We start from the raw sequence: 22409 nt of genomic DNA, 5'->3' as shown, positions 1-22409 counted from the left end.
TAAACCATTGAATGAATAACCACACTCCAGATAGGGAGAGACAGATAATATCACATTAGAAATGTGCTGTTCATAATTAAGGAAGGCATGGAGTCTTGTTTGGAACATTTCACTGATGTTTCTCTGTCTCACTGAAACTGTGCTCATTAAAATCTCAGGTAGAACAAGAATGAGTAAACCTTGATTGGACTATATAATAACCCACAGTAAAGAAATTAAGTGTAGCTGACCCAGTTAGATAAAATGGGATAAACTTTTTTGGCAAATAAGTCTAAACATGCGGATGAAATAATTTTGACATGTTTGCTTCTGTCATTTATATTTACACTTAATAAAATATATTGGATTCTCAAGATACAGCTTCAAGAGAATGATGAATTTCTCCCCAGATAAGCTGACTGCAAATCTAACAGTTGATTTCCGATGGATGATGTCACGTAAGGTTGGAGTCATTGCTCCATGAACTAGTTTCCTCTTCTTGCTAGTCATAGCAAGTATGTATTGAGTACTTACTATGTGCCTTGACACTACGCTAAAGCTCTCCATCCATGGTTTTATTAAATCCTCCTAAATACTCTACGAAATGAGTGCTTTCAAAAAGGGAATTTTCAGAAAGGGAAACACATTTTGGCAAAACGCATGCCACAAGCAAGTGGTGGAGACAGGCTATCCCTGGCAGCTTTGCTTCTCATCATTACAAATTTCCACAGAAGAAAAATATGGAGGTTACAGAGCCCTCAGTCTTCGTTTCTCCTCGCAGTATGAAGGGTGAAATTCGACTTGAACACCAAATCGTCACCCTCCCTCACTTCCACCTTGATCACACGTGGCTCTCGAGCCTACTGTAAAAATTCTCCCTGCCACCGTCATCTAACTGAAAACCTTTCTGCTTTGTAGAATGAACTGATTTATGATCTTGTAAAGAATGACAGAAAATTTTCTTAATTCTTCTTTTAATCCTCATGAGTTATGTGAATAAACTTGGAAGAAGGCTATAACTCTATAAAGTCTTTATAAAGAAATAATGTAGATTGAGTATTCAACCCAATTAGAATCATGCAATTTTAGAGCCAAGGTTGGTTCCCCTCCACCTCCCCTATTAAGAACATTTCCAGGCACATATTAAACATTAAAGAATAGAGAAAAGGAAACATTCCTCTACAATAATTTCCTTTCTGTGTAGGATAAAAATTACTATCAGCTTGCCTCCCCTAAAACACCGCGACACAGTCAGGCCCGTGACAGAGCCACCGTGTGCGAGATTCTCATGGCACGTGGGTGACACGTCATGATTAGGCCGAAAGTAACTTTTATTTTGGAGCTTATTTCAGTTAGGTCACCTGAAAATTAGAAACAAAATCTATTTCTTAATTGGAAGTCCATATGAAATTATGATTTCTGACCTGGATCTGTTGCTGAAGCAAATTGATTTTGTGTTGTTGCTGCAGAAGCTGCTGCTGTTGTCTTGCAATCTGCGGAGAAATGGCACATGAAAAATGTAAGAGTATATTACAATCCCAGGGGGAAATTACCAATGTTCTGTGTCTCAAAGTTTGATGTGACACTGATTAAGCTTATGAAGATAGATGTGCCTACGCCCCTACAGGACCAGCAATTCATCCTTAAGTAGGATCAGACAAGATATTTAGACTTCAGGAACAGTCAAATGAAGCCTAAGACACAAAACAGCGGTCCAATCCAGTGTGAAATGCTGGAGTTCCAAAAATCCCTCTTTCTGGCAGTATGTTAAGGAGGTACTACCTCTGACGTTTTCAGCCCTTGGAAAAGAAAGAGAATATTTCATAAACAGGAGGGTGTGTGCCAAAGAGTTCAGAGTAGGACAAGGTACTTTAAGATGCTCTATTCCTTAGTGAGGTTCTGGCATGCTTTTGTGTCTTGGTAAACACTGCCATTTCTGCCTCACAAACTGACTGCCGAGTCCTCAACACGTTCAATTCTGGTCTCTACTAACAGGATTCTTAATAAAGTCACCAGTCACTTCCAATTTTTTAAATTCTGAAGTGTTTTCTAGTCCTCACCGCTTGACTTTTCATCAGATTTCAATACTCAAGTGCTTTCCCTTGATCCTGAACTTTCTCCCTTGGCTTCTATGACACCACATTTTCCCTGTTTTGCTCCTACCTCTGAGTCTGAGCCTTCCCAGTTGCTGTCAATGGCTCTCTCCTATCACACAATGTTGAAGGCTCATTTTAGACTCTATTCCTTTCCCTCTATACCTACATCCACACGTATGCCAAGTGATTACAAATTTGTTTCTCTAGCCTGGATCTTTGCTTTAAGCTTTAGACCCGTTTATCCAACAACATTCTCAAAGGCACTCCAAATTCAACAGATTCAAAACTAAACTCAGGAATTAGCCCTCAGTGTGGTCATCCTAAGTGTTAAGCCAGACGGGCACAACTGCCCCCTGTTTTTCGCTCTCATAACATCCTCTACCTACTTGATACTATACCACATGCTATGATGTTATATTTATTTTTGTTTTTGCTTTAATTAACAGGTTTCTGTCTCCTAGGTAGAAATTCGTAAATACGGTGAAGTTAGGGGTCACGTAGATTTTGCTCTCACCATTTGTGCAAAGCCTGATGCAAAAGGAGTACAGAGTGAACACTTGATGAAGAGTGCATGAGTGAAGAGACAAGAAGAAAATTCTAAACACTTCATGAGATAGGGCAGGAAACCTTCTCCCAAGAATGTAACTTCTCACCTCATGAAACTTATAGCTGCCTTATAAATACGCTCTAATTCTTATTCTCAATGTTATGATTACTATCATTTTCATTAGGAAAGTATATCCCTTAACCTCTGTATCAGAAAGCAAAAAATTCAGGAAAAAATTTATGCAGAGTTCATTACTATGAATGAAAGTAAAGAACCTATATGATGAGGTTGGATCTATATGGCTGCACAATGCATTTTTTATTTCCCTTATGTACGCTGGTACAATTATAATTATTTTAATGCTTTTGTTTTATCTTAGGAATACAGCCTAAAGAAATTCCTTTTTCTCTCTTTGAAGAAAAGTCGGAAAGGAAAAGGTAGAAAACGAAATACCACTCTCTTCCTTAAGTCCGGTTCTTTCCTCCCACATATCAGTATTTCAGCTGATATTTAAATCCTTTTCTAAGTGCCTTAAGATTTTATTAAGAAACTAACCACCTCATAGCCCTCCACACTTCCTCCTGTTCTAAGTCACTGCTGCCTCTTGCCTGGATTGCTGTGATAGCGTCCTATCTGCTCTTTCTGCCTCTGCCCTCGCTCCCTGCAGCCTACTATAAACCAGCACCAAGAGAGATCCTTTTAAAATATAAGTTGTGTTGTGTTATTCCTCTTTTCAAAACCCTCTGTCTCGCTCAGAGTAAAAGCCAGTTTCCATATGATGCCTGCAAGGCCCTGTATGAGCTGGCCTCCTGCTATCTCTCTGACATCATCTCTCTCCCTTCCCTTTTCCACTCCGCTTTCCTGTCTGTTGAACACACCAAGGGTACTCCTAGTTCCCGAGGGTACTCCTGCCTCCGGGCCTTTGCACTTGCTTTCCCCTCCATCTGGAACACTCTTTTCCTAGATAACTGCATTGGTCACTCCCTCACCTCCTACAAGTCTCTGCTCAGCTATTACCCTATCAATGAGGCCTTCCCTGAGCAGTCTTTCTTTTTTTTTCTTTTGGCTGCGTTTGGTCTTCATTGCTACGCATGGGCTTTCTCTAGTTGTGGCGAGCGGGGGCTACCCTTTGTTGTAGCGCATGGGCTTCTCATTGCGGTGGCTTCTCTTGTTGCAGAGCATGGGCTCTAGGCATGCGGGCTTCAGTAGTTGTGGCACACAGGCTTAGTTGCTCCGCAGCATGTGGGATCTTCCTGGACCAAGGCTCGAGCCCGTGTCCCCTGCATTGGCAGGCGGATTCTTAACTACTGCGCCACCAGGGAAGCCCTGAGCAGTCATTTTAAAAGAGCCTATCTCTCTACCTGGCACCCTCATCCCTATTTTTCTGCTTCATTTTCAACATATATTTTACTTGTTTATTGTCTATCTCTTCCCAACTAGAATTCAATACATGAGGTATTTTGGTCTGTTTTATTGCTTGCTGTATCCCATTAACTAAAACAGAAGCTGGCATCAAATTGGTGCTCAACAGAAAGTTGCTGAAAAGATGAATGTGGAATGGAGCACAGAGTAGGAACACACTGTACTGACTAGGGAGTGCTGGGAGTAGGGTCAGAAAAGGAGTTCTCAAGGCGAGAGAAACCTAACCTGAATCTTAAGGAATAAATACTCAATGTCCTTCAGAAATATCCCTGTGTCCCGATGAAAAGATCAGTGACTACCAGAGTGGCGATGCCGTGAGCCAACACTGCACGGCGGAGAGGATCTGGGAGAGCAGAACGGGCTCCAGGAACCTGACCGGTAGCTCTCAGGAGGGATCTTCTCTCAGGCTGCATAGGCAGCATTGCCTGGCATCTCTCCAATACAGCAGAGAATTTCTGGAAGAACCTAAGGATTTCTGAAGTTCTAAGGAGAATGTCAGAGTAAGTAAAAAATCCTAGAATCTGTTGATGATATTTGAGGATGGGCCAGAGTGTGAAAGAGAACGTAAGGAACCTTGCTCCCCATTAGTAATTGCTCGGATTTTTTAGGATGAGCATGTCCTCAGGCCCATTGAAGTATGGATTCTCTACAAAGAAATATCCCCATCTGAGCTCCAGTTTCAGAAGTTCCTAGGATCTCCTGAATTCAGATGTCTGAAGGTATTGAGGGTTATGAACAAGAAAAGAGTGATCTTCTTCTAGACTGTCCTGGGCAATCATTCTGAGCTGTTTCATCACAGGGGTAGAGCAAGAGGAATAAGGGCCATCCCCAATAACAGGCTAAATATATACTTAAGGAAGATGGTGGCGCATTTCATTAAAAATAAAAACATCATCTTTCAAGCAGAGAGGAACCATCAAGAAGAGAAAAGTAAACAAAAGGAAAGGAAGGCTCCTCAAAGGTAATCTGAATGTTTCTCCACCTCTTTCAACTCTGCTAGTTTACACTTTGACAGCTGTCTAGAAGGTTTTGCAGTATTTGTGTAGATACAAAAGTACCCTTGACTAAATAACGGCCCTCCCCCACTTAAGATGTGAGTGCACGAAACCCAGAACATGGGATGGTAAACTAAGTTAGTCCTAGAAAAGATGTGCCATCTTTATATGTAAGCTCACCCTAGGACACCTTCTGTCTTTTCTTCCCATTACTACCAATCCTCTTTTAAGTAATACTTCTTATGCATTACCTCCATTTCCCCACTATGCATCATTCTTCTACATGTCAATTCTTATTATCTGATTTCTGCTACTAAAGCTGCAGAGAAGCCACGTGCTTAAAGGCTGACAATGAGAATCTAAATGACTACTCTAGTAGCTTCTTGCTTCTGGATATGTTCATTTTCCTCTCTCTACCAGCTATATGCCAGCATCTCCCAAGGATCTATCTTCCCTTAATTCCTTTCCATTTTCTCATGATATCACCACTACTCTCATTTAAGGCCTACAAACCTGTCATTCCTCTGCATGAAACACCTTGGCCCTAGATATTAATACCTCTGCCTCTCATATGTCATTTAGATATGAGCTTAACTGCCAGATCCAACCACCCAAACTAAGATGGCAACCCAAACTTGTCATGTTAATCAATATTTATTAAATTACTCTCATTACATTTTTTCAAATTACTTATCACTATCTGAAGTTATTTTGTTAATTTTTCTTTTCCTTTGTTAATTGTCTCTCTTTCCACTAGAAATTAGGGGCTTTGTCTTTCTGGTTAATTGAGGTAACTTCAGTAGTTAACACAGTGCCTGGCACACAAGAAGCACTTGATTACTATTTTTTGAATAAATGAATGAAACTGACTTTCTCCAGTGGTTTAAACTACCATCTCTATGTAGCTAATCTAGGAAATTAGGCTCAGGCCTCTCTTCCAAACTGTTAATTGAGATTTCTATTCTCTCACATACTTTCAGATGGACAACCTGACAACAGCTCTAATTCAGCATAATAAAACCACCTGCTTTTCCAAATCTGCCCTCCTCGTGACCTTCCCTGCTACCAGGCTCAACACTTTTCCTCTCTCTTTAGCTCACTTGAAATTCTTCCACCTATTTATCCCTTTTTTCTCTTTCTCCATGGTCATTACCCTATATGGTTTAGAGTCTCACACCTTATTTAGATCATCATAATAGCCTCCTAACCAAACTTCTTGCCCCATGATTGGAAATTGACTTCACTTGTTGAATCCTACCTAACCTTCAAAGTTCACACCAAACACATTGAACGAAATCTTTCATAATGTCCCTGAATGGAAATGTTCTCTTGACTCTCCATGGTTCTTTTTGGTACTTTGCTCATGAATTTCACCTTGATTATAGTCACTTCCAAGTTATGTACCACTAAAATAGTTAATAAGCTTTTTCAGATGAGTTTTTTGCTCACTTTGGTGTTTTGCCTTTTTATTTACTTATGCAAGGCAGGGGGGAGAAGATTTTACTGATCTTTGTTTGCCTCCAAGAGTGACCTACATGTTGCAGGCAGAACAATACCTGTGGAATCTGACTGTGTTCTCTAGTTCTTACTCACCTGTTCTTGCTGCTGCTTGGCCAGCTCCATTTGCTGGCGCTGTTTCTCAATCTGAGACGCAGCAAGTTTCTTCTGCTCATCATGGGCAGCCAACAGCTGCTCTCGCAGACTGGTTAGCTGATTGATCATCCCCATGAGCTGTCTCTCCTTCTCAGCAAGGCTTTCGGGAGTCCCTGAAAATAAGATGGCAATAAAACATGTAAGAAAAGAGAAATAAGAAGAGAGTGGTTTTTCGATGACAATGACTCTGCTGTATAGAGAACTATTACATGAATAAGGTTTGACACACAAACATATACTTACCTTCTTTTAGATTATAACTCAACAGTAAAAAGTGATGGCTATTTACTCATTACAAAATATCAGGATGAACAAATATTTTGATTGGTTTTATTTATGATGAGTAATAATCTGTAGCTGTTTTCCCCCTTTTATTTTATAAGTAAATAAAAAACTGTTGGCTGAGCATTTATTATTCTTAATGTTCTAAGCTGGGGTTTGATGGAAATAAAAAGAGGCTTAAAGCACAGTTCTTGGCCCTAAGTAGTTTTTTTTTAATCAAAGAGGCAAGACAAAACATGAAAATTTAATAACCACAATTATTAAGAGATCAAGGGTATTATTATCAGTGATACGATTCTTCTTTTCTTAAAAAGAGAATCTTGAAGAATCAGAATTAAGGAATTCTACATTTAAAAAGGAAAACTCTATTAGTTAATCAAGTTTTAGACTGTTTTCTCATATGCCACTCAGAAGCTTTCTTCAAAAATAGAATATAGCTAGCAGAAAAAATATTCAAGTTTGAGAATATAAATTTATGCTCTCATGAAATAATGAAATGTAGTTGGAAAACTAACTGATCACATTATGGCCACCCAAGATTACAGTTAAATCCAAGATTATAGTAGTTAGCACCATATGTTTTATCATTATTGACGTAGTTATTTATTTATTGAATCTCCCAGTAGAGTATAAACTCCATGATAGCAGAATTCTAGCTTTTTTTGTTTAATACTATGTCCCCAGAGTAATGCCTAGCACATAGTAGGCACTCCATAACCTTTTATTAAATGAATTAAATACACTTCTTAACATGAGAGAGAAGTCCTTAATTGAGTGATAATGTATGATTCTATGCAAATAGATAAATGACCCTTATTAGGATTACTTAAGGATGCCTTCAAATGCATTTGAAATAACAAGAAAAAATCTTTGGAAGCTTATATTTCCCCAATATTGTTCTATTCTACCAAAATGCAATAGATATATGGCTTGAAGTTACAATCAAAATCACAGTAAATTTCTGGGAGTTTTGATATAACTAAAGGAAAAGTAAAAGGAAGGAAGAGTCATTCAGGAAAGAAAAAGTCCTAGAATTCTGATGCTGAAAGTAAACTAGAGATTATGTTTCTTCCCTCAAAAAAATTACCACACATTTAATTGAAAGCAACAGTCAATCTTTGCCAGGATGTTTTTTTTTTTTCTTTTATTGTTGGTGTTCCTTAGATTATCAGTGTTATAATTTGGACAGGACTCGACTTGGTTTAATTTTTTTTATGGAAATGTTGTTGCTTTCAACTGGTAATCCACCTGAATGATCCAAAAGTCATTGTTATGTTGCCTTTAAAAATTCTGCCTAATGAAAGTGCCTCAAGCAGCCGCATAACACAGGGAGATCAGCTCTGTGCTTTGTGACCACCTAGGTGGGTGGGATAGGGAGGGTGGGAAGGAGACGCAAGAGGGAGGGGATATGGGGATATATGTATACATATAGCTGATTCACTTTGTTATACAGTAGCAACTAACAAACCAATGTAAAGCAATTATACTCCAATAAAGATGTAAAAAAATAATAATAATAAAATAAAATTGGAAAAAAAAAAAAAGAAAAGAAAGTGCCTCTATTAGAGTGTAAGCTCCAGAAGGGCAGAAATCTGTCTACTCCATTTGCCACCATTACATCTCCAGAACATAGCACATGGCAAGACAGATAGCAGTATTTGTTGAATGAATTGAAAATATAATGAATAGAAACAAACTTAAGTTATTCTAAATTTACAGCTAAAGCTTTTCTTAATGGCGGTCTTATCCAACTAGAGTAAAAGTCAGACCCCCTCATCAGAAGGTATGAATGGCATTATTCTATTTCATCAAAGGAATATTTAAGTTATCTAACTTACAAACATCTGTGCATTGGTCTTTTTCATTGACAACGAATGCAATCAAACTTTGATAAAATTTAGTTATATATCCTCTACTGCAATATAGATACTCTTAGAAGTTGGAATCTATTAAAATTACATAAGGAATGCTATCATGTATTACATGACAGTATAAATTGATATTCTAGTGTACACTGCTAATATGATAAATATTCTTACCTTCTTTCAGATTTTTGTAATTTATTTTGAAAAAATAGTTTAATTCTTTTTGCTTCAATATCTTAAAAGGTGGACTTTGGCTTTGATTTTAAAATATATGTACTATGGAAAGCTATCAGGTTTTTTTTTTTTTTTTGGCTGCACCGCTTGACTTGCGGGAGTTCGCCGGCAGTGAAAGCACCAAGTCTTAACCACTGGACTGCCAGGAAATTCCCGTGAAAGCTATCAGTTTTAAGGGCGACTATCAGAATGAAATGGAACACTTGAAAAGTAGCTATGGTCTTTACCATTGTTACCCCATGGCTGGATATTTTGTTTCTGGGACATTATGAACAAGATGTATGCATTGTCATTTGTACAGTGAAAGCAAGAGTCGTTCTTACCTTTTTTAAAAAGTATGGTTCTATATAATTTCTTACTACAAATGTCTACCTTTTAATGGAGATTGTAATTTTATAACCTTTTCCCAAGATTATTCCATCCGATTACTTGGGTATTGTACTTAAAATGTAAAAAACAGTTTTGTTTGGTTTTGTTTTTAATATCAAATTCAATTTACTGCATTTAGAGACTGGAATGTAGTCAATAATAGCCATCTCAAAACATGGCATATCTTGGTCATCCATTCATCAAATACGTACTGGGTTCCAAACTTTGGGCCTACAGTAAGCTAGACAGTCTACAAGGAAAGTTCACCATGGAGGCAGGCTAATGATGGGTGCATCTCAGAGGGACTCTTCATCTAGCTGTGGTGGGTCTGAATATATTTTCATGTTTTAAAGGATTTTAGAGATCACCCATTCCAACTTTACTAAGACGGACTACCAAGCATCATGTAAAGAGCACAGGCTTTGAAGGCAGACAGAATTAGAATCACATCTTGACCCTGTCACAACTAAAGTATGTGGTTTTGGATAATTAATCTCTCTCTCTGAGACTCAATTTCTTCCTACATAAAATAGGAATAAAATGACTCTGTTACAATAATTTTGTAAAAGATGTTAACAAAGTGGCTGTACATAAACAGGCATGTAATCAATGCAACTGTTTTTAAATGAGGGGATGAGGAAATAAACCAAAAGAGGTAACCTCATTTCCACAAGTCTTTGAGAGAATCAGGGCAACAAGACACCAAATCTTTTTAACTACATCAGGTTTCCCTAGTAAGAGAAATGTTAATTTAAAAGAGGAAAAGGTTTTAGGTAAATTCTATTATCCAATGATCAGGATAGCGTAAGCTTTGGAGTCCACATCTACAAGAAAAAAACAATGGTTTTATAATTATTTTAATTTTAGAATCTTCACAACCCTCGGACAGATGAACACTTGTTAAATGAATGAATGTATTTTTAAATGAGAAAAATGTTGAGGAGAGAATATTTTTATTTTCAAATATAAACCCTAGATTAAATATGCAAGAGTATCTGCTTAAAATATGCATTATTAAGTGCCTGCTGTAAAAGGTATATATAACTTCTTAACTGGTGAACTGGATTATCAATATACAAATCAATGAGAGCCAGTGGCTGATTGTTCTCTTTCCATCACTTGCTGTGTTTATACACTGGCATAAGGACTCTGGCTTCCTAAGACAAAGCAAGTAACTGATTTGCAGAAAACATAAAATTGCTTTCTGCTTTTATAGACACTGCCAAACTTATTTTAAAAATTTATATTTTGTGCCCCTACGTAGTCTTTCTTCAGTTCTTATGAAATAGTTTTTACAAAAAGTGAAAACATTACTCATAAGCAACTACAAGGAACTATAAAACAAGCTTAGTAGATTAAAAACATTAAACATTTACTTTATTTAGAAGTAAATGACTATATGTTATGTACCTTCCTTATGGTTGACTCTTATGTTAAACAAATTCCAGATACAACAGTTCCCTCAGAAAATAATCAACATTTCCAACCCCTCTGAAAAATTGTGAAGATATATATATAGATAGATAGATAGATAGATAGATATATTTTATGCACAAATGAAAGAGTCACAAGGTAATTAGCAAACCATGTGTTTCTTAAATAGTTACTGGACTTTTAAAAGAATGGGTTTAAAACAGCTTTCAAAGTTATACAAACCCTTACATATCTAAATGCTGAAATTTTAGTTTCCATGTTTTAAATTTATAAAAATCCAAGGGTACCTCTTATTATTATTACCTGGGACCTGATTCCTGTTCCAAGCCTGCTTATTTTCAAATCGTCTAATGTTATTTAAACAGAATCATCTCTTTCAAGCCATATACTAAATCTACATATCTCTTTCATCTCAAAATGTTATGTCACCTAAGAGAGGATCTACTTTAATCCTCGTGTTGAATCTACATAGCATGACTTTAATTCATGAGTTCTGAAAGACCATAGTATTGTGGAATGGATTATTTACTTGAATCCATTATTGGCATTCTAGAGCTGTTTGGTGTTTGCCTTTATGTCCCATCTTCTAGAAGGAACAAAATTATAGCTTTCAAAAAAAGCCAATTTTTTATTATACCGACTACAACTGGCATTTTCCTTAATACAAGATATACCACTTTACTGGCCTAAATTAATGCATTCTGAGCAGGGTGAGAAGGGTCTACCTGGGATACCAATGGGAAAGAAACAAGGCTCTGAAGAATTCTTCAAACAAGGCAGGTAGAGAAACTGATCTAGGCTTTTCTGAGTGACCTAGTCAGAAAACCTCTCAAACAATGCCCTGCTTTTATAACCTGAACAAAATAGAAATATTTTAAGAGAATTTTGCATGAAGATATTTTTGTTATAATTTTACAAATAAATTTAAGTCAGTAAAATACACATTTTGCAATGGCTTTGTTGAAAAACAGACAATCTGTTTAGATTAGTCAAAGCTGCCATGGATCCCCAGATACTGTCCTCAGGTGAAGTGCCAATGCAATGACCTTCAGTGTAATGGAATTTCATGCTAGCTGAAACAATGTGTGATGCTACCGGCTGCCAACTGGAGTGCAGGCACTGTTTTTTCCCTTCTCAGTAACTATGAGGCTATAAAATGTATTTCTTCATCTTTCACACAACCATTACTCAGTGCTTCTACTATAGATAAGGGCAAAGAAACCTCTGTAAATGGCCAGTTACACTATACGGCTGATTAGAGAAGAAATAAATTATTTCTGTAGTCATCTAATCAGTTTATAATATATATTGACTGTTTGCTATCGGTAGACCTTTTTAGTCAAACTCTTTTGTTCTGGAAAACTGAATCCAGTGTACTTTTTTGTGTGTTTTTTTAGAGAATTGTTTCTAATGTAACTTTAAAACCTAATTACTTCACATTTCCAAAGTACCAGACCATAAAATGGTCTAAATTCTAATCTAACATGAAAAATAATTTTATGCTTTCAGAAATGGGTGACCTTTTTCTAACTCACACTGTTTCTTGAAAAATGAGATTGACTTTAAGTGCGTATGACAACTCTTTATTGACAGCTAAACTATCCAGACCAAATGCTATTTATTTCTCCTCTTTTTTTTTAAAGTTTATCATTTTCATTTTCACTTTTTAAATAGTAATAGTAAGAAACACTTCTTTGAATTTTGCCAAGCTGTAAGTTTAATCCTTGTCCAAATGCGCTGAAAGTAATTCACTCACAGCAACTTGAAGCCAGCACTTAGGAACTGAGCTCTGCCCTCACTTGGCTGTGGTCTTAGATATTCAAGAATGGACACACACACACACACACACACACACACACACATTCATTCACTCACTCATGTTTCCTGGAACTAATTAAAAGTTAAGTGAAAACTGACCAGTGAAAATGGAGGAGAAGAGTTTCAGTCCACAAGAAGACTTAGTAAATACTGTAAAGGCAGTAAACATCCTAATATATACAAGGGTTCTACTCAGATACATTGCTCTGAATTATCAGTAATAAATTATCTAATAAGTGAATAAGTTCATATTTTCAGATTAAAGAAAAGGTCATGCTTATCCTTCCCTACCCTGACTGAAAACAGTCTACGCATACATGAGACTTACACCTTTATCTGCCTCATAAAAAACACAGGCCAAACAGCTGGGCTATTGTTCTTGACTAACTTCGTCTGAGGTGGTATGAAAACCACATTCCTGGGCAGCACATAATCATAGGGTCTGACCCCCCTAAGAACCATTAAGTCAAATTCATTTCCCCCCAGAGGGCAACACACTATTGTAGCCTCTCCACTTTTGAGCCACCTATGAACAATGGATAGTAATTGCAACTGTCACGGGCAGTCAATAGGAAAAGTAACCCAGCGCTTTTTTCCTCCAGTTTTCTGCCAAACCTGATCCGAGCACCTAATAACCATGCCCCCAACAGAAGAAAGATCTACAGTTGCTTTTAAAATGCATCAGAAAACAGCTTTTTTGAACAGAACCAGAGGACAATAACTAAACTTGTGCTCTGAATGTGAAGCTTAAAAAACTCAAAATTAAAGACAGAAACTTCTTTTGTGACTGTACTGCAGCTTCCTGAACTAACCCCACAGGCAAGCCTGAAAGGACAGCTGAGCTTCTTTCCTCTAAGCTTATCATCACTGCTGTTGCTGCTTTTAAGTTAGACTTGTGAGGAAAAGGAGGGAGGGAAAAATGTTTGTCCTCCAATGGAATGAGATCACAAGGCTTGGAACAGGCGGTCTTCTCTGCTCTGCTCTCAGTTATTACCCAGGTCACAGGAGAATAAAGGACCTTGGAGAATACATCCTGCATCTCAGGTGCAAATGGGTTAAAATCCAACAAAATAGAGGACTTGCTGCCTCAGAAAATGAAACTTTTCTGTTCTCTTTAAACTTTGTCTTCAAGCTCTTTAAGGGATATTAATTATTACTTGTTTGAATCTCATTCCATTATAGGTTCTGGTTACTTAATTTGCTGATTAGCAGGAATTCATTCTCTCACCACCCATTCACACCTAATCATAGCCTGAATATATGTAAAAACTCCAAATATATGGATGAAAAGTGAGACACTCAATCAAACATTTTATGGAAGTTTCCCAAACAGAGATATTGACATCACGTAAGTCAAACATATGAGAAGACTGATTTGTGCTTTGCCCTTCTCCAGGATGCTCTGATGTAGTAAAGCTTTAAGAGAGATGATTGCCTCTCAGTGGGAGAACACTTGCACGTACACACATATGCAAAAAAGTTATTTACACACATATTTCTACATGTATATCAATATAAATCTGGTGATATTTAAAATATATATCCAGCTTCTATCAAAAATATACAGAGTAATACATAACAAAATATATTAATATTAATAAATAGTTTTTCCTTAAAATTAATCCTTTAGAACTCAGATTCAAAAGTGTCCTATTGGCAACAAATAGAAGACCATAGATTGCCTGCTATGCTCTGAGAAAACACACTTTTTAATTAATTGAAAGCATCACTTGATTTTATTTTTATATGAGGAATTAAACCTTCTCCCTTTGTCACTCCTGGTTTTAAGTGGAGATTACATATATTCGTACTTCTAATATGTAGAATGTATAAAATCATCTCATACAGTTTTTAACCCTGCTGTAGATACATTTGTACTTATAAAGTAAGTCATTTAAAATTTTTAAAAAAGATGAAAATCAAAGACTGTTAAAGATATAGTGGGGTTATTCTGTTAAAAAAACATACTATTATAAGGCACAGAGAGAAAATAAGAACCATTGTACATCCCTTTTCAAGCTAGAAAGAAGAAACACCAAAGACAGAGTGCATGGGGGCAGAAGTACTTTATCACCACTAATATTTGTAAATATCAGATTCATTTTGGAACATTTTAGATCAAAATAATTGCAAACATATTACCTTTTATTTCACCAAAGTTCTCTGATCCCATTGCAAGAAGCTTGTCTTTCCAGTCCTTTGATAGTAGCTTTTCAATACTGGGGGTTTCTAAGTAAAGAAAAAAAAAACAGGTAAGCAAATCAACGTGACTATCTTTATAATGAAGCTCATTAAAAGTCTATCTGCTAAAAATAAGGCCATCCCTACCCTGGTCCCAGTTCATAATGACTTCATCAACAAACTGATAACAGGGGAGGAAAAAAAGAATGTGTTTTGTCACCTGCTGTTTCAAAATCATTAGCTTTTTCCTCTTGTGGAACAAAGCCGTACTAATTCTTTATGACAATGGGTACATATAAACCTGCAGTTCATTGTTTTCCAATTTGGTGAACAAATTCCTGCTATAATGGATGCTTGTCAATTTCAGGGTGTTAGTCTGCAGTCAAAAAATAATTATGTTGATAAAATGCAGAGTAAAAAAAAAGGCAAAGAATTAGCTCTTAAATCTGCTACATGTAATTATGTCCCTCTGTGTGTTTACAATTACATCCACTTCATAATATGTGTTTAACATCGTGTGGTGGTTAGCACACTGTGGAAAGATTTGCCAGTACCCTGAACATATAAAAAAGAGCTGGTGTCAAAGAAGCTTTACAAAGATTGCAGAATCTAGACAAGTAAGTAATGTCTATAATGGAAACTTATTATTTGCTTATTTCAGATTTGTATCACACTCTTTTAAAATGCCCTGTATTAAGACAGGACACACAGGTTTTAGAGAGCAGGGTTATGTGGTAGTCTGACATTTGTTTCTATATGTCACATGGTTTTGATCTCTCCTTCTGTGTTGAATTTTAATGTATAAGTAAATATAAATGCTAATAAAACTCTGAAACATTAAACTCAGTTCCAAATAATGTAATTGTATATTCTTGTCAGCATTTAGATGGGTACACAATTACAATGGCTTTCAATCCCACGATTAGCCCTGCATTCAGTTAGAAAATGGTGTGTGCTAAAAGATAAGTGTCCCAGTATGCTCCATCTAAATGACAATACCCACACTTATTATCTAGATCGAAGACACACACTGCCATTCTCCACATTGGTGTTTATGCGTATTTGTGTTTGTTCAGACATTTGTTTACCCCCTACTAGGAGCATAAAGGGAGTACATGTTAACTTATCAAAGGGACAGCCTGGCCTAGAGACCCTAAGATTATTAGAAACGTGTTAATTTTCCCCACAATAAAATGCATTTTAAAGCGTCTTCAGCATCATTTTGGCTAATGCTGTCTACTTTTCTCAGGCCCTCATCTTAAAGACATCAGCTATCAGAGTCACAAAGCCTGTGTGGAGTCTTCAACGAATGGGAGGTGAAATTTTCTTTGGAAAAACTGTGGCAGCGTGGATTGCTTCTTTTTCAGATGTCAAAAACTTGGGGAAAATAAAATAGTGAAAAGCTCTGAATGATTACTTCTTCACATAGCCTGTATGTATAGTGTGTACATGTACACACACACACACACACACACACACACACACACAACTACTGTGTGCACATTTACATGGAATGTGTGAAATGTTCTTTTTCCCTTTGTAACAAAATATATCTTTCTATTTTTTCACATTTAAGGATAAAAGATCCTAAAGATTTTACTTTTTCTTAAAATATCCCTATTTCTATACTACATTGTTTTGAGAATGGTAATGACAATTCTGAGTAATAAAATGCATTAAATCTCTTCTTACTGTAATCAATATTTCTGTTCACTGAGGCTTTAAAAGTAACTTTAAAATACTTCTGCAGGGATAGCCAATGTTTCTACATTCGCAGTAAACACGTGGTGAGTGAAATCATTTTTTAAACCTTATCAGAGTAGGTCAAACAAATACCACTGTTTCTTTTTTCCAGCACTCTACAAAAATTCTTGAGTAGCATGTAAACAGGGTCCAACCAATACGGTATTTGCAGTAGAGTACCGTCAGTCATTATAAGCTAACAAACCTTGCAAAGCAGGAATGCAGCAATAGAAATCCATTGTGCACTAACAATAGGGCCCTGAACCTCCCGGCACCAAAAGCAGACCATTTTACTTTTAAGGCTATTGTCTGCAAAGTCCATGACAAAGCTTTTCCCCTGCAGCTAGACAAAATATTCACTGTAGTGTGCTCATAAAGAAACAGAAGTCTTCTGTCTAAGTTGCAGAGTTAAAGAAACAGCCGCCAGATTTCTGAAACCTGCACAACATTCCTGGCCTCTTTATTAACTTGCATAAAGATAGGAGGCTCTCATACAAAGCCAGTTTTTTCAAGTACCTGACTTTTAACATACACTACAGAAAAAAATGAATAACTTCTTTAAGACCAAGTAATTTGCAAGATGTAAAATCAGAAATATATCTAACTCTGGGTTTTCATGCCTGTGGATGAATAAAGACAATAATACTTGCAATTTGGATGAGGTATATACTTTAAACTCAGATTCAATAAACGTTTATTGAACAGCCTGTGTGCCAGGAACTATGCTAGATGCTTTTACCTGTATTCTCTCATTTAATCAAAGCAAAAATCTGAAGACTCAGATTGTGTTATTATATCCACCTTTCAGGTTAAGAAAAAAACCAAAGGAAGAAAAGGATTTATTTGAGGTTTCACCATATGTAATGGGCAGAGCTGAGTCTCCGACTAAGGTTTATTTTTTTCCCTACAAATTCCTAAGTCTCTTGTTGATGACGATAATGATAGCTGCCATTTTGAGGGTTAAGTGAGAAACAGTGTACCAGGTCCTTTACATGTGGTATCGCAAACTTCTCATAATAATCTCCTGAACTAGATATTGGTACGTCTGTTTCACCATTAAGAAACCAAAGCTTTGAGAAATATCGTGACTTGCCCAATACGGAGCTAAGTTCAACTTACTGGATCCCAAAGCCTTTGCTCTTTTTAGTACACACACATTACTGCATTTCACCTGCAAAACAGCCATGGACAGTCAGAAAAACTATTGTTATTAACTCCAGTGGATGGACGAAGTAAACATTTGAAAGGATAAATTGAATATCCCAGGGTAACATGTACCTATGGGCAGCATGATGAGATTAAAAGCCAAGATTCCTTACAATTTTCAATATGTTCAGGATGTAGTCCCACTATATGACTTTGAACTTTAGAATTTTGGATGATTTAAGGAAAACCTATGACCATATAGCAGATATATGCATTGAAATGAAAATGTATTCATAAGGTGGAAGGACTATTGGGCTATAAGTCAAACAATATGGATTCTCACCAGGACTTTAACACTAGCTCAGGGGGACCAAAAGCATATCTTTTCACCTACTTCACCTCTCTGTCTGAATTACTGTAAAACAAAGAGCTTTAAGCAAATTCATGTTCAATATTCTACAACTGCTACTGTTTGAATTTATTTCCACTGGTAATTCATGAAGAAGTGGTATGAAATGATCTCACAATAATGATCACAATAAATGGACATGTACCAATGACTGAATTTCTCTGAAAATCGTAAAGATCCAATAGAATATAAATGATTAAAACCGTGAAAGATCAAATGGCAAAATCTCAATATTTATAATATACCTGTTCATTAATGTGTGAATATGATTAAAGTGAAATCTGACACAATTATGTAACTGCTACTTCAGTGCTTATGGAGTAAAAGAGACAGTAGTTATCTATTAAATATTCCACTTTCTAAGACGTGATTGAAAATAAATACATGTAGAATTGTATTTTAAACTGTGAGTATGGTATGTTTCTGGACATACAGTTATTCCCAAATGTTCAAATTCTGGATTATTCATTATTTTCATGTTAAGATGTGCCATAGTTTTACTTTAAACACTTTAAAGAGTCTCCTGAGATTTACTTCTCCCAAGCATTGGCGTATCATGATTATCATTAAAATTAAAGCTAGAGCTCTCTATATTAAAAAAAGCATGACAGATAATATTAGTTATTATTATTTGCATGGCATTTCAGTTTACAGAATGCTGTCAGATACAATAATTTGTCAATGTTGTATATTATCATTATATCCATTTTGCAGATGAGAAAACTAAGGCTCAGAAAGAAAACCAAGGCCTAGCATCACCTAGCCAGAAAGTAGAACAGATGGAATACAAAACCATGGCCTCTTAATTAGAGAATCTGTCTTTTTAGGGGTAAGGTAAATGCATATATATATATATATATGTATATATATATATATATATATATATATATATATATATACATATATATATATACACACACACTTTTTTTTTTTTTTTTTTTTGTGGTACGCGGGTGTCTCACTGTTGTGGCCTCTCCCGTTGCGGAGCACAGGCTCCAGACGCGCAGGCTCAGCGGCCATGGCTCACGGACCTAGCCGCTCTGCGGCATGTGGGATCTTCCCGGACCGGGGCACGAACCCGTGTCCCCTGCATCAGCAGGCAGACTCTCAACCACTGCACCACCAGGGAAGCCCCAAAAGGTGGTTACAATCCACTAATTTTTTTTTGCGTACATATATATTTTTAAAGAGAAAATAAAATAAATATTAAGAAATAAGCTGTAAGATAAATTAGAGAGAAATGAAAGCTATCCTTATCAGTCAATCCATTAACAGTAAGATGACTCTCACTGGATTACTTTTGTCTCTTTCTGCCATCAGGACCCTTTTGATATGTTTGCTTGCTTTTCCCTTCTTACCCTTGCCTCTTTTACTCACATATGGTTCTTCACATCAATGCCTATGGCAATCACCACCAGTGAACGGCCCCCCTAACTGTGCCAGCCATTGTTACAACAGCATCCTGCCTCTTTAGGGCCTGCTCGTTCCCTATAACTCTCACTCCTTTTCCCCTTCAGTGCCAAACACCCTTAAGACTGACTCCCTCATCTGGAACAATGAGACCCAACCCAGAGACTCATGCCAACATATTGTAATTCTCCAACAAGCTCCCAGTGCCAAGAATTAAACCACATTCGCTCCAGTGCAGTAGCTTTACACACAAGCTCAGGTTTTTGCTTTGTGTTTATGTAGGTTTTTTTTTTTTTTTCCTTAATCTCCCTTGAGCTGCAGTGGCAGAGCTCATTGAAAAAAATCAAATAAGCAAAAAATATGTATGTATAATATGTGACTTTTTAAACAAAGTCCCAGGAGTTAGGTCATACCAAATCTACCACTGTTTATACTTTAATTTTGTGGCTTAAACTAAGCTGTGTTATTCCTGACATGTGATAGGGTGCACATTGACGGATGAAGGTTGTCTTTTGGAAGGAACAACAACATGGCTGAACGTCAAAAATACACTAATACCTCCTTCAAAGTCAAGAAGTAAAAGCATATGTCGATTATTCATATCATAGGATCAGCATTTTAAACCTGGAAGGAGCTTTAGATAACATTTAGATAAGCATTCCACAAAACTAATTTACTAAAACATATACTGGACATAAATTTATGTTGGTTGGTTTACTTGTAACCAACCAACATAAATTGCTTGGTTACAAGTAAAACTAAAGCAAACAAATAAAATAAGCATTCCACTGTCATGTAAATGTAATTAACATTAAACAAATTTACATTTCTTTTTTTTACAAGATTTAGATCACTTTATGTGTTAACAGACTGTCAATCTTTAAGTGAGTTATGGATTACGTAGTATTACTTAAATATTTGACCAAGGAAACTAGTGTTGGGAGATGACTGTTTTGCTCAATACAAGTTGGGTAATAACTAGTCTAGAACAAACTCTTCATTTTACAGACTGAAAATCTAACTTAAGGTTAAAACTTGCCTAAGATAATAAATCTAATTAATGATGAAGGCAGCACTTGAAGCCTAACTCCTAGTTTAGTGTTCTTCTCCATATACCACGCATCACAGTAAGTTCTTTTAATAAAGAGTCAAACTTTTCAAACATAAAATGTTAGTCCAGTTTTATTAACCTCATCTAGTTTTAGACAATACTTAGATGATAGGTGGTCTGGGTGTGAACATCTGTTAGAATTAGGTACTGTTAATTCAATATTCTCCCCTTGGAAGCTTTCACTTGATGGCTCCCATGAAAATATAGAATAGTTAGTTATAAATGTTAGTTAGTACATTTGGCTAACTATAGTTTTCTTCAAAAAGCTAATTACAGTCTTGTTATTTAGTTATTCAATTACTGATAATAAGATTATTTTTTAGGGGAAGGTTGGGTTAAATCTGGAAATCACATACCAGTAAGAGTTCAATTCATGCTGAGAATAGCTGCATGTCTAGACAACATTTGGGGGCAAATATCAAACAATGCAATGTTAGTAATACAAAAACTTCTACATATCTGGAGTGGATCTGGGCACTGAAGACCAGAAAGCCTTGTAATAGACTCATTAGCTAAGCACTACAGCTAGTCTGCTACTGGAAATATCAAGTTCTTCTAGGAAATGTTAAAAAATAACACACACCACAACACACAATAGAAACACATCTGAAATTCCAAAGCATTAGGATTTCAATAAGCCTCATTTTATATGTAATCATCTTGAAGTGAATTAAGCTCTAGAAATACTTTACTTTTAGTAGTGCCAAAATATTTCTTTGTTTCCACTTGAAATTTAATAAGAGCTTGGTTAAGAGAAAAAACAATTCTTTGGCCTGCTGACTCAAGTTTTGAAATTTTTAATGTGCAACCAGTTTTCGGAATATTGCAATATCTAAATCATTACCCACAGGCTTAAATTTTCTCAACGCACAGGCTATAACTGTTAACACAGCTGTTCAATTATATCCAATCTTATACCATATTTTAGAAGAATATTTTTTCATTACATGATTAAATATACCATAATCAATATGCTATAACTGCTACATGTCAATAAACTTGGGTTTTCTCCTCAAAAGATGGCTCTATATTTCCTACACAAAATATCCATTAAGAGACAGACTTATGAAACTCTCCTAGTTTTATCCACTCCATCACTCAGAAAGCAAGCGCATTTCCTTGCATAGACTAAAACACTCTGTTTTTTTCTTGTTTTAAGTATTAGATCCCAGAAAAAAATAACATAAGTAATTAGAGGGCAGCATTTCAAAAAGGAATTGCAAACAGGTTTTTTTTTCATGTACAAAATCTCTGTTTTGCTACTAAATGTAAAAAAAAAACTTAATGTCATACAACATGACTCCATCACTTACTATGACTAATTTTGTGACCTTTGGCAAGTAATTTAACCTCTCTATGCTTCAATTTACTTGTCTATAAAAGGGGATAATAACTATACTTATACTATTGTCAAAAGAATTAAATGAAATAATTTATGTAAAGTGCTTAAGACAGTGCTGGGCACACAGTAACATTTAAAAAGGTTGACTAACATTACAACTACAACTTAGTATACAACAACCCAAGAGATCTATGTTAAAATCCAAATGAAAAGTATATACATATGCTTCACTTTGCTCATCACTAAAACTACCTAGAAATCAAAAGCCGCATCAAAGGGTAATAGTTCTACCTCTACACATTTTTATGAAAATGATTCATAACCCTTAGTTTCACTGGTTTATCTGTCATTCCTATGAATTTTTTAGTTGGTT

General features: G+C 36.1%; 1 protein-coding gene across 8 annotated transcripts in view; it reads right to left on the bottom strand.

Moving 5' to 3' along the window:
- The window catches only part of SOX5 (SRY-box transcription factor 5), a gene marked incomplete at both ends in the record, with an annotated part of 680357 nt that overhangs the window by 202715 nt on the left and 455233 nt on the right, over nt 1-22409 (bottom strand). For all 8 annotated transcript variants that reach the window (XM_079714354.1, XM_079714355.1, XM_079714348.1 and 5 more), the window contains 3 exons: nt 1404-1472; nt 6633-6805; nt 14837-14923. In XM_079714354.1, coding sequence (XP_079570480.1) covers nt 1404-1472; nt 6633-6805; nt 14837-14923 — 329 coding nt within the window. The remainder of the gene's footprint in view (nt 1-1403; nt 1473-6632; nt 6806-14836; nt 14924-22409) is intronic.

This window comes from Hyperoodon ampullatus (assembly GCF_949752795.1).
Source record: "Hyperoodon ampullatus genome assembly, chromosome: 11".
Classification (NCBI taxonomy): Eukaryota; Metazoa; Chordata; class Mammalia; order Artiodactyla; family Ziphiidae; genus Hyperoodon; species Hyperoodon ampullatus.
Note: the sequence above shows the minus strand (reverse complement) of the source record. Positions and strands in the feature narration are given on the sequence as shown.